The 13,320-nt window shown below is 29.9% G+C and overlaps 1 protein-coding gene across 2 annotated transcripts in view; it reads right to left on the bottom strand.

Moving 5' to 3' along the window:
* The window catches only part of LOC102676053 (dmX-like protein 2), an 18,343-nt gene extending 5,505 nt beyond the window's left edge, over positions 1–12,838 (bottom strand). For both annotated transcript variants that reach the window (XM_006617196.2, XM_006617197.2), the window contains exons 1-24: positions 12,568–12,838; positions 11,972–12,169; positions 11,726–11,879; positions 10,915–11,124; positions 10,684–10,819; positions 10,401–10,598; positions 10,158–10,336; positions 9,873–10,085; positions 9,642–9,795; positions 4,864–9,515; positions 4,347–4,661; positions 4,179–4,280; positions 3,952–4,092; positions 3,633–3,866; positions 3,393–3,530; positions 3,010–3,242; positions 2,753–2,934; positions 2,291–2,657; positions 1,765–1,998; positions 1,432–1,684; positions 1,107–1,308; positions 743–1,010; positions 490–663; positions 170–268 (exon numbers count right to left, since the gene is read on the bottom strand). In XM_006617196.2, coding sequence (XP_006617259.1) covers positions 170–268; positions 490–663; positions 743–1,010; positions 1,107–1,308; positions 1,432–1,684; positions 1,765–1,998; positions 2,291–2,657; positions 2,753–2,934; positions 3,010–3,242; positions 3,393–3,530; positions 3,633–3,866; positions 3,952–4,092; positions 4,179–4,280; positions 4,347–4,661; positions 4,864–9,515; positions 9,642–9,795; positions 9,873–10,085; positions 10,158–10,336; positions 10,401–10,598; positions 10,684–10,819; positions 10,915–11,124; positions 11,726–11,879; positions 11,972–12,169; positions 12,568–12,654 — 9,123 coding nt within the window. In that variant the 5' untranslated portion in view covers positions 12,655–12,838. The remainder of the gene's footprint in view (positions 1–169; positions 269–489; positions 664–742; positions 1,011–1,106; positions 1,309–1,431; positions 1,685–1,764; positions 1,999–2,290; positions 2,658–2,752; positions 2,935–3,009; positions 3,243–3,392; positions 3,531–3,632; positions 3,867–3,951; positions 4,093–4,178; positions 4,281–4,346; positions 4,662–4,863; positions 9,516–9,641; positions 9,796–9,872; positions 10,086–10,157; positions 10,337–10,400; positions 10,599–10,683; positions 10,820–10,914; positions 11,125–11,725; positions 11,880–11,971; positions 12,170–12,567) is intronic.
* Positions 12,839–13,320: the final 482 nt, after the last annotated feature.

Raw genomic sequence — 13,320 nt, 5'->3', positions numbered from 1 at the left:
AAAAAAAAAAACATTGAATAATAATAGATCAGAAACATCTGGGTTAAATCCAAGGGATATAGCACATGTAAAATGTTTTAGAAGACAAACATATGACTGTACAATGCTAGATATTTAAATATACGAGTTAGATTTTCTATAATTAATTGTAATCTTGAAGAAAACTTACCACACTTGCTCCTCTTCCACTCTGACTCGCGATACCGGATTGAGGTTGAGGACTATTTGTTTGAGGACTTTGAGCGAGTAATGGTCTATCTGCTGCTGTCTATAATAACATGTGTATTAAAATTAAAATTATGTTACATATATTATTATAGAAAAAGAGAAAAAAAAGTAAATGGTGAAGATGAAGAAGAGAGCAAAAATTTTTGCAAGATTATAATAATATTTCATATTATTATGTATAATTTTCATAATCAAAAAATATATATATCAAAATATATATATGTTTAATAAAACATATATATGCACATTAAACTAACTAACCTGAATAACTAAGAAACTAGTTGGTTGTACTGGTTCTGGTTCTGGTTGTTTATTCAAATTTATAATATCGAATTCACATTCATCTTCTAACCAGGATGGGAGTTCGAGTAATAATGATATATTCATTTCTTGTACTTCTCGAGGAGTTGCCAAGGCCATTAAACCTGGATTTACCTAGATTATTGATGAGTGGTAAGCAATTTTTATTCAATCAAATCATTTCAATAAAATAGAATATAAATATTGATCAAACCTGATTTAGGCAAAAGGCACTAATGCTATCTTGTTCTTTGTGAATAATTCGAACAGGTTCTGGTAAACTGGTAGTTCCGCTATCGCTTCCTTTGTCATCTACAGTTCCACGATTCAAATTATCCATTGTCGTTTGATTGTTCTCCAAAATCGACGATAAAGATCTACGTTTGCCGAATACAGCTCGAATAAAAATGTCTTGTACTGGTTCTTGTCGAACTAAATAACACCACAATCGATTAGCAGGAGCCGCTGATGCCAAACGTGTACTAAATATAAAGAATAAAACATTCATAAATTATCACGTTTCAATTCAAACTGTTGATTCCAATTAGATTTCTAAGTTTCTTGATTTACAATCTTACTTGAAAGGAGTATTGCTTTTTTCAAGTAAAGATCGATATTTATGAATCGCTGGCTTTCCCGGGGTAGGCGTTGGATCTGGTGCACAACCAGGAATGTAATTAATTGGTGGCCCTCTGTTGTCCAATTCTTCACGCAATGTTTCTTGCCATTGCGCTACGACAGCTAACGTTCCATGAATTAGAGGACTGTTCACAGGTAATTCTAATATAAAGAAAAAAAAAAAGATAAATTGAATTTTATAATATATAAAATATTTTTTTATAAAATATTTTTATTATAAAATATTTTTCATTGATGATTCTATCAAATATTAAAATAAAATACCTTGCATTTCTATACCAGCAACATTTAAAAACTCCTGAAGTTGTTGTTGCAATATTTTGACTATAGCTAATCTCATGACACACCAACTGTATGAATTTGGATTTATATGTTCAATGTTGTCCTTTGGTTTATTCTTTGGTTTTGAATTGGTGTCGAATACATCTTCCTCGTCTTCAGAAGAATCTAAATCTGACACTGCGGAATCAGAAGAATCGTAATCGATTTCATCTGCATATTCTCTATCTATTTGTGGCTATTAAATAGATAAAAATTTCAATTGTTAAATTAAAATTAATATTGGGAAATAACTATTATTTATATTAAATAACTTACTTTCATTAAAAAGTATGATATCATGCTCATTTGAGGAGAAACAAATTGTTCTCTGTACGTGGGTTTATCTTCTTTCATATTTGGTTGTTGACCAGTAAATTGTCCTAATAATTTCATATTTAATTTTACACGTTGTTTAGTTAACGACGTCATAGTATTCCATACAGTTCCTGCAGTACTTTGTGCTTCATTTGTACTATCACTTCTTTCTATTGCTCCTACTACTCCACTCGTCTAAATTAAATTTAGATTGTACATATATACTTAAAGAGTTAATATTATTTAAAATTATATTTTAATATTTTTGGTTAATTTCGTTTCTATAGAATGTAAAGATTCACGAATTAAAGAAATTTATACAAATGATTAAAAACAATACAAATACAAAATATAATAAAAACATTAATAATATTTAATAAATTATATAGAATTTAATTTATACAAAATATAAATAGTGTAATTTATATAAAATACAAATGTATTAATATAGCATAAAAAAGAAAAAAATAAATAAACGGAACTATACCTGACCACTTGTGCTTGCGACACGCAACAATTTTTTGACTCCACCTCCAAATAAACAGGACCAAGTGTTGTTACCAAAATGTTGACCTACGAGTCTATAAAGTATATGACTATCACAACTCCACAATGCATAAACAAATAAGCTCATATAAGTTGCTACGAAAGCTTCGCAAAGAAGAATATTCAATTTTGGTGTATCCTCATCTTTTTCACGAGCTAACAATGCTCGCAAATTAGTTACACCTGGCCATTTAGAAGGAGATGTAGTAATGCATACACCATCATCTGTTGAATATCTCCGATGAAATCGATTTGATGCTACTAAATGTCCACCGGAAAATGTTTCTATTTCTGCAAATGCTGGAAAACTTTACAAAAGAAAAAAGACAAAAGATAAAATCGATTTTATGATTAAATATAATTTTAAGATTTTCTTATGAATTTTATGATTTATTAAATTTACCTATCTGGCTGTTGATGTTTTGTAACAAAAGTATCAGAATCACAAAGTGATTGATAAATACAAGCACTTAAAGCCACCGCTAAATCTCTCATTATAAATACTTCGCAATAATGTGTATTTCTTGAAGGCATTGGTGGATTACGTAATTCAACCAATGTTTGTAACATATCGTGAGCTAGAGACTGCAAAAAAAAATTTAATATCAGATTTATTGAAAAATTTTTTCTGTCTTTAATTTATCATTATATTATACTAACTTGCAAATGTCTGACAGGATCTGCCACAACAGTTTTATTGCATGCTACACTAGCACTTAGAAGAGGAAGAGTAGTTGGAAATGGAAGAGGGCTGAGTAATTGTTGTTGAGTTTTTTCTTGCTGTAATTCTTGTAATAAAAGAACAAGTTCCATTCTTACAGATGCTAAACCACCACCAGATGCTCCGTGCAAAGAGCAGTAGGATAATAATGTTCGTAATAATGTTTCGTTTGCTATAAATACATACAATATGATATGATATAATATATCATATTAGCCATGCATGTGATTTCACTAAAACTAACTTATATTTAAATATAAGATTTTGATAAAAAAAACTTAAGTTTTGGGAATATATATATATAAATACATTGATGGAATACCTTTTAACCATTTTTTTCTTTTAGCAGCTCGTTGTACTTTAGCTTCGAAATCTAATTTTTCGGCCATCAATATTTCATGTAAAGTTGGCTGTTCACCAGGCTTACATGGTTGTATATCATCCACCATACCCCCTTCGTCTGAAAATATAATTATTTTATCATTTTAAAACAGTATGAATTAAATCAATATTATCAAAAATCATGTAATATGTTATCAAAAGCTAATAAGCTTTTTCTTACATTCTGAGACATTGTTTGCATCTCCGTCCGAACTGACGCTATAATTACAAAGCTGTCTAAGAGCATCTACTTCTCGTTCGAGCCATACATATAGTTGGTATCGAAGTTGACCTCCATCTACTTCGAAACCCGTTGCTAATGTTGATAATTCTTCCATTAAAATTTTTAAACATGCTACAAATTTTAATTGTTGTGCCATAATATCTAATTGTCCTGATGATTTAATGAGTTTATCTGAAAAAGTTTGAAATATAAATATTACTAAATCTTTCTGTTAAAAATAAATCAAAAAAGTAAATAAATAAATTATATTAGCTACCATCAATAGTTTCTTTTTTATCTAGTTTCATACTTAAAGGCGGACTATCACCGTCATCGTTTTCAATTTCATCATTATCATCCCAATTTAATACTAATTCATCCTCGGTTTGACGTGTCACAGGTTGAGACCAATCAAAATCTAAAATATTAGAAATAAGTTAAATAAACTTTTTTTTCTTATCTATCTAAATGAGAAAAAAATTATAGAGAATTAAAAAATTTTACCTCCATCATCATTGATTTTTTTTGCATTATCATCCCAACTAATAATTCCAGTATCTATTTGGAAATCTTGTGTTCTCGATTTACTTGGACTATTTAACAGACCTAAAAAATCCATGGTATTCATAAATTTTGGTATTCAAAAAAATTGCAAAAATATGAGTTACATACTAGGAGAATCTTCGCAATTTGTCTCCATCACTTTATTAGGTAACTTAGATAAAACCTCAAGAGCAAGAGCAGGACATCCTGCCTTAAAATGTGCGTGTGCTGTTGTGAAGTACAGTTGTCTTTCCAAAGGTGTAATACTATCTTCTAAAGTTAATTGTTTGTCAGGTTGTGATTTTATATCTGTACCATAACTGAACCCAGATATGACTACTGAATGACCTTTTTTCTTATCTTGAGCAGTAGATGCAATATATTGTCTGATCAGTAATGGATGCGTTCGAAGATAAACATAAAAATTGAAAACATTTGGATTTGCTGAAATAAAAAAATAAATGATAACAATGTAAATATAATGAATAATATTATAATGAATAATATTTTTTTAGAAAAAAATTAATATATCAATTATATAATTACTTGAATTTTTTACAAAACAAGATAAAGAGAAAAAATGAAAATAAAAGAGAAAAAATGAAAATAAAGAAAAAAAAATAAGTTATTAGATATATTTTATTACCTGTTGCACCTTCTGGTTTATCAGATTCATCATTATACTGTGGATGTAAAGTTCCAACATTTGTTATCAACAAAGTATTCAGTGATCCTGCATAATCTTTAAGAATCCAAAGAGCCATACTACGTAAAAATGGATCTGGATGAACTTTGTTAATATCTTGATTTTGTCCATCTTTATCACAACCTAAAATTTCTTCATAGAGCAATCTTCTCAAATTCGGAGAATTAGTATCATCATCATAAAGTCTAGCAATAACCATTGCTAATTGTATATCGTTCAATTTATTTAAACATACGTCGATAGCATCTTTGAGTGCATTTGCTAATAAGAAAAATGCTGCAGCATGTTCAAATCTTTGTTTACCAAGTAGAGCAAATGCATTTTTCAAGGCAGCTTTTCTCCAACGATCTTCCGTAAAATTATTTGCAAAGAAAGTTGTCATTCTTTCATCTCGTTTATTTCTAAACAATCCCCAAACGAGATTTTTCTTTTTCATAGCCAAATAATAAAGTGCGGAATCGAGAGGATCTTGTTTCTGTTGATATGCTGCTTTGGCAATTTTCTCAACACATCTTTTCAATATAGTGTTATTTCTAATCCACCAACCTATACCAAGTTCCTTTAAAATGCTCCATTTAGGTTGTCCTTTTGCATAAGAAGGTATTAAACCTAATAATTCTTCTTCAGATTCGGAATGAAACGCCCAAACAAGATTATTCGATGAAATACCTTGTTTCTGAAACTGTGCTCTTTGTGCTAATGGGAGACAACGAATCAAATAATTGTAATGCTTCATGGCCAATAAAAATCGAAGGCCACAATCATCTAACGAATCAGTTGAGACTGTTTCACCATCAGGAATACCAGTCAAATTTTCTTTCGCAATTGCATTCTTTGCAGCATCTATTGCAAATCTTTCCGCAAAATCTACATTACAAGTGGAAACGGTATCAGCTAAAGCAAGCAAATGCATCTGATCAAGACTTGATAAACCGGGCAAATGAGTATGTGTTAATAACCGTGATAATAATCTTCCTTGTCTTGGTCCGAAATGAGATATTCCTTGTCTTTCCGGCACTGATGAACGTCTATCTTTTTGTCGTGAACAATCATAATCCTCTTCTAACATGTCATCTAGTGACTCACCTTCGTCCAAATTACTATCAAATAATTCATTGTAATCTTGTTTGTCTTCAGTTTTGTGTTGAAGCGGTACATTTGTTTCTTTGTCTGCAATCAATAAAGTCCAAAGAGGCAATGGAGATATTGAAGTTATCTCTGCATAATCTAACGTAAGTTCTTCTGGTATCTGTGTAGTTGAACCTCTTGGTTCTAGAGGTGATGTTGTACCTACGTAACTAACTGACATTGTTCTAGAACGTGACCATCCACCGCCACGTTGTTTCACTAAATTCTCATCATCAGCTCTTAAAGAACAAGAACTTCCTATGCATCGGACAAGATGTGCCAATATAGCTTTTACCCATCGAATTTTACCAGAATTTAGCAATTCCATTAATTGTTTTGGATGATATTGGGGTAAAACGGGACAAGCGATTCTCGATGCCTCGAATAAACCATAATCCGGCATGTAGTCAAAACTTAAATTTTCATTTTGTATTCCACGTTTCTTTTTAGCGTCAAGCATTGTTAAATTAATACTGCTAACTCGAGAAAGATGAGGCATGGAAGATACATTTGCTAATCGTCTCTGTGATGTTTCGTGTGCTAACGTTCGCAGATCCTCATCCCGTAAATTTCGACTAGCTTGAAATTCATCCGATTCTTGATGTTGTAAATTTGAATGAAAACAATCTTTTTTCGGATTTGGCTTCCATTGTGAGTAAACATGCATCTCTGAATCCATGCCAACCACTAAAATACCATCCCTTACCCAAGATATTTGCATCGGCAATGGAGGTAGGCCATCTGCTGTGGTTAACTCAATTTTTCGTAATTTCATCCATCGAATTTCGTCAACGAATTGAGGCTGTGCCAATGATGAAGCTTTCCGTAATATCGGTCGGTTATTGCTTTGTGATTCTTTCATTGCTTTCATATTTGCTTGTGCAAGATCTGAACATACAGGCGTGAAAAGCATAATTTTCGATCCAACGGCAACGGTCAATATATGAGAACCATCTTCTTTGGACACCCAATCTAATTGAACTAAATGTTTTTGTGTAAGTGGACAAGTATTACCATTTTCTATGATCGATTTTCGCAATGATTGAAGCGTGCTGAATGATGGAACAGCCAATAAACCTGCATTTGGTTTCGTACTTTCTCCATTTTCTCCATTTCTCGATGATCTTACATCCTCGTGACTAAGCGTTTGTAAAACTTGAGTAAGTCTCTGTTTCTTTTGTAAAAATTTGCTATCATAAAGATAGCTTAAATCCAAATGCTGATCAACAGGAATTCTCGGTAAATGTATATTCTTTAAATGGATGGTATCTTCTAGAATCCATTCACTTCCACCAGTACTTTCGCATTCATATATAGCAACGCATAGATTTACGTATCGAGAATCGGGATCATTTTTAGTAGGACGTGTAAACGATTTTCCATATTTATACGCACATGCGATACGTCCACTATATGCAGCACTTATATTTAATGGTTGTCCGGTAATGTCAATAGTTGATTCTTGATCTTTTCGTATCATTTCCCATTCGCACCATTCATAATGTAATTTGGTGTTTGATTGAGTTTTTGTCACTTTACATTTCCAAAAGCGTATAGTACTATCGCTACATGCTGTTACAACGATATATGGTGCAAAACAAGCAGGATAAATGGAAGAGCTGCTTAAATGTCCAGCTGCTGGTGCTGCATGTATTACTTCAACACTATCTGGTAATGGTAATTCTTGAGTACATACTTTTGTAGTAGTAATAAGAACATGACTATTTTGAGGTCGCCTTTGCAAAAACATATCCAATTCACTTTGACTGTCACGACGAGATTGACTTGGCCTTCGAGATCTTTTACCTTCTGGATGATTATAACGTCCAGGTGTTCCCTCTTCATCTTCATCTTGTACTAAATGAGAATCCGGAACATACATCATCGATTCTGATAAACCAGTAGTCTCAGGTTGAGAAGCAATCACTAAACGCCACATATGTACTGTTGTACCTTGTTGTGTTCTTTCTAAAACTACTATGTAGAATGGCTCTTCGAAAATTGCAGATTGCTGTAAATCAACCATAGCATCCAAAGTAGATTCCATTAAACCTAAATCATTTATTGATGTATCTATTCCTGTTTGTTTTTCGTCATTTCTATCTCCAGTAATTAATTGTTCTTGAAATACATGTAAAAATTGTGTATTTTGCCAATCATGTGTAGCATCAGCAATAGCATCCAATTGAATAACGCAACCTGGTCTAGCTGTAGATTGTTGAGATACTATCTTTATCCTATCATGGATTGATTGTCTTACACCATCATCTGATGACATGTCTGTTGAAAGGCTTGCCATAGAATCCATCATTCTACTTCGTCTTTCACTAATTGATACTTCTGCCAATAATGTTCTAGCATCGATAACAGCTTGATATACTCTTAAACATTCGCCATCGCTAGCAACGAAACATGCACTTGGAGAATTTGATAAATTACCTAAAGTAGTACTTGGTAAAAGAGTTGGAATCCATGCTACATTACAGAATGCTGAGATTTCAGGGGAATTAATACGTGCTAATTCGGAAACTCCACCGCTCTTTGATAAAGGTCCAACTGTATCTACACGCCATAATATTAATTCACTACAGAAACCAGTAGATGAGATATCTTTTAAAGTTGTTTTACTAGAATCTGATTTATTAATAACGTTTTCATTTGAATCAGCATTTCGACATTGAGATCCAGATTCTGGTATATTGTGATGCGATGTTGTTACTAATAAAGGCAAAACTGGATGACAAGTAATATCGTTCACTCGAAATCGATGTCCTGAAGCTCTTGATGCATGTCCAATACTTAACACTTGTGAAAATTTTGTTTTATCAGCAAATGTTAATTGCCATAAATTTAAGGTTCCATTTGAATGCTTTGATACCATAGATACAATTGGACTTGGGTGAGTCAATAAATCATTAACCGTTTCTTGATTTGTTTTTCCACTTTCTAAATGACCATCTTTTTCTTTTACGATATTTTGATTTGGATCAGACGAATTTTCAATATTTTTTAAGAGTTCCTGGCCTGCTTTTGATGTTAATGTTGATTGTTCTTCATCTTGTTCAATTAAACTCGGTAATGGTGTCGCAATATCAGTAGTTTCGTTTGATGGTTTTGTGGATGATTTTGCTACTTCTCGTATATTTAATAATGGACCGCCAGTATTGTGCGAATACATTGATACGCTATGACTCATTGTAGAAGCATCGCCAAGAGGAAATGCATTAGGTATTCGTGTAGAAAATGATATTTGTGCTTGTCGAAATGATCCTGGATGATATTCATCCAACCATTCAATATGCCAAATTAAAAAACTTCCATCTATTGGATGGATTGAAAAGAGTAAATCTGGATTATGATGCCAATCGCGCAATAAGGTTTCTATTTTTGTATCTAAGGAATCTGGAGCATGATTTATTGAGGCCGTTACATCTGTCGCAATTGAATTAATGGATGTAGTATTGCTGTAAGAAAAAGAAAAAGAAGAAATTTGAAAGTTTCTCTTGTAAATCAATGAATTTTGATCTAATAATATAATATTAAATACATATAATAGAAAAAATATTTTTGGATACTTAAGAATATTATACCTGAGGCTTTGGTGAGAATGTGCACTATGTGGTAAACTATGATGCGATGAAATTGTATGAGTTGTATGATGTTCGTCGCTACTATGATCTTCTTGACTCATCGATCGAATTGTACCACTTGTCTTTTGAATGGGTTGTAATCTTACTCCTTTTTCTATAATTATACGCAATTATTGAATTATTTAATATTTTTGTGAAATGTAAAATATATATTAAATATGGAAAACATACTGGATAAACCTTCTTCTTCAGAATCATGTTCCATATGATCTACATCTTGTTGATGCAATCCTTCTTCTTTTTCTACCACTTTACGAGTAAGTTCTTGTAAAATACTTTCTGCCTGCATTGTAAAATGCATTTCTTTATTGTTTAACCAATGTAAAATAAAATTTGGTTCTCTTTCAGGATCGCCTGTGATTAAGCTTGGTACTAATGGTATATCTATAATAGTCAACAAATATTATTGACATGATTGTTAATCTAATATAATATGATTATATATAATCATCATACCAGTTTCGGCATTAATACTTGCTGCTAAATGAAAATGCATTCCTGGATAGTGACTTGTCCCCTGATAATTATTGTGGAAATCATGAACTGAATATGTTGATGGTAAAGTTGGTAAAGTTGGTGCTGTATGACCTGCTTGATGTTGCTGTTTTGCATGGCGACGGATATGAAAACAAGTCCTACAAAAAATATATATCCCATTTTATGAATAAAATATAAATATAACTTCGATATTTCACGCACTTCATATGTTTGAGGCGTTGCATGAATCGATGTTTATGCATGTTATGATGTCTATGTTTTCCATGATGACCATGTCTATCAGAACCTTCAAATTGACTCATATTTGCTAAGCCTTCTACTTCGGGAGGTATAGTTTCTGCCCATACTCGACAAATATTATCTCTACAAGATGTAACCAGCATATTGGAAACAGATCCTCTAGAAGAAAATCAAATCCTGTATTAATTCAAATGCAATAATTAATTAAACAATAATTAGTTAATGTAAAAATTTTTTTACATACTTTGGCATATATTTACTAGTTTTACGCCAAGATAAATGTGTTACTGCACGAGGATGAGCAACATAAACAAAACTATAACTGTCATTACCCATAGACTGAGTGACATTTGTGTGATCTATATTTCTTGTAGAAAACACTGAATAATTTTAAATATATTTGTATTAGAATCATTGTTAAGGTAATTTATAAAATTAAAGTATTTTATTTTTGTTATGCATATAAAAATCTTACATTGTTTGTTTTCAAACCATATTTTTACTAATCTATCATTAAATCCAGTTGTTGCGAATAATGTACCATCTGGACTAAAACTCATAAGATGTACTGGTGTAGCTGTACGACATTTCCAAACACAATTCCATGCTCCAGGTTCATTTCCACTATTGGAATCACCAGGAGCTGGACTTTCAGCATCTCCAATTGAAAAAGTAACTGTACCAGCTGAAAAAAAATTGATTTTATTTTATTTATATAATTATATATGTTTATTTAATTTTGAAAAATACAAAATAAATAAATATATCAGATAATTTTTTTCTCTTTTAAATATTGGAATATAAGGAAAATAATATTTTAAGGCTTTTTATATTATATTATAGCATGAAGGTGTAACAGCATCAAGCTAGAGTGTTTAGAACATACTCGATTGCAAAAAGCAATTTTTTTTTAAATTATTGTGTATAAAAGAGCAAAGTGATAAATTTTAATTTTAAAATATATATTTAAAATATAATGCTATTTGTTAAATAATTTTTGCAAAATCAAAGCTTATGAAAATTAAATTCAAACATTATTTTTCACATCTGTATATACTTTTCCTAAATAACAAAACTCACGGTCTTGTAGAATATTTGAAGTATTTTCTTCATGGCCAGTTATAATACTTTCTTGAGGCCGTAACATACTTATCTTCATCACTATACATAATTTTATTATTGTGATAAAACACAAAAATATATTATATACAATCAATAAATAAAATTAAAAGAATTACTAATAATTATTAAATATAAATTAAATACAATTAAAAAGAAAGACTTACTATGTTCTTCTTGAAATGGGGTTATATTTTGATGCCACAATTGTAAAAGTTCTCCACCAGTTAATAATCTTGTTCCTTCTAAATTCCATGATAATGAACTAATATTTGATTCTGTTGTTAGACTACCAGTTTGAACCCATCTATATTCTAACTGCTATAAGTTATATAAAAAAATTAGTATATAAAATAATAAAATATATAAGGATAATTATTAAAATTAAATGTAACAAAATAAAAAATACATACATGAGAACATGTACTATGAATAAGAGGAGTAGGCTCAAAAATGCAAACTTGATTTTCATAAGCTGCAGCTATTTTTCCTGTGTCAGTACTGCAATCCAAACAACTGATTCTTATGTAGTTATGTACAGCTCCAGGTATTATTTGAACTCGTTCAAAATTACTGGCCAAAATTACTATATTACAACCAGCTGCATATGCCTGCAATAATTCATTCTTTTATAGTATTAAAGAAAGTTTATAAATATTTAATAATAATATTGATAATTATATTGTATATAAAATCATTTGTATAAAAATATATAAAATAAATATTAAAAAATATTTGATTTTATATGAAAATAATAAAAATTCTATAATTATATTCATAATCATTAACAATTAAAATTATACAACAAATTAATAATAATTTAATACAAAATATATTAATTTAATTATATATAAACTTGAAAATTTGAAAATGTTTCACAAATTTTTTAGAATATGAAATATATTGAACGATATGAACATAAAATATAATAATCACATATGTTAATAAATGGTTAATATCAAAACCGGATCAATAATGAAAAAAGTCAATTAAATCAAAAATTACTTACAGTAAAAGAAATTCCTTCGACAGAACCTACAGCGTAGCACCGATCACCTGCATTGCAAGCTCCACTTAATATTTGATGACAATTCATTTTTTCAATCAAATATTAGATCATCCTTTGTTAAATTGATTTTTTTATTGGATAAATTGATTTTGTTAACTTTGGCTAACCGTTTTTAAGAAATTTTTGTAAGCTACAACGTCAAAATGCTATCCGAAAGTGACATCACACGGCAGTATCTTGCTCGATTAGCAGCCATCTTTAAATGGATTTTCTCAATACGATGCAACACTTAAGTATATTTGTATTTATTACGTGGTGTATGTATGTGTATGTACATATATATGTATGTATATATTGTCATCTGATCATAGAGTACCAATAGAAGAATTTAAAATATTTAATTCTATTAATTTTATATTATTAGATTTCAAGTTTTATGCTTCAGTAAGATATTCAACATATAATATATATTTGAATCTTTATTCATTTTCTTCAGATTTTATGTTTATATTTTATATATATATTTAAAATATTATATGTACATATACTTACATATATAAATGGAATTACAAAAATAATTTAATAATTTTATACGTACAATTTTTATTTTTTAAATATTTGTAATGTATATAATTTATATTCATAATAAACATTTTTAATTTTTTTATTTTATTTTAAAATTTAAATATTTTTTTTTAAATTAGAAATTTACTTATTCTTTTTTTAAAAAATTAAGAAAAATCTAAGAAAAAA

The sequence above is a fragment of the Apis dorsata genome, unplaced genomic scaffold (genome assembly GCF_000469605.1).
Source record: "Apis dorsata unplaced genomic scaffold, Apis dorsata 1.3 scaffold_293, whole genome shotgun sequence".
In the NCBI taxonomy this organism is placed as follows: Eukaryota; Metazoa; Arthropoda; class Insecta; order Hymenoptera; family Apidae; genus Apis; species Apis dorsata.
This window is presented reverse-complemented; position numbering and strand designations above follow the sequence as displayed.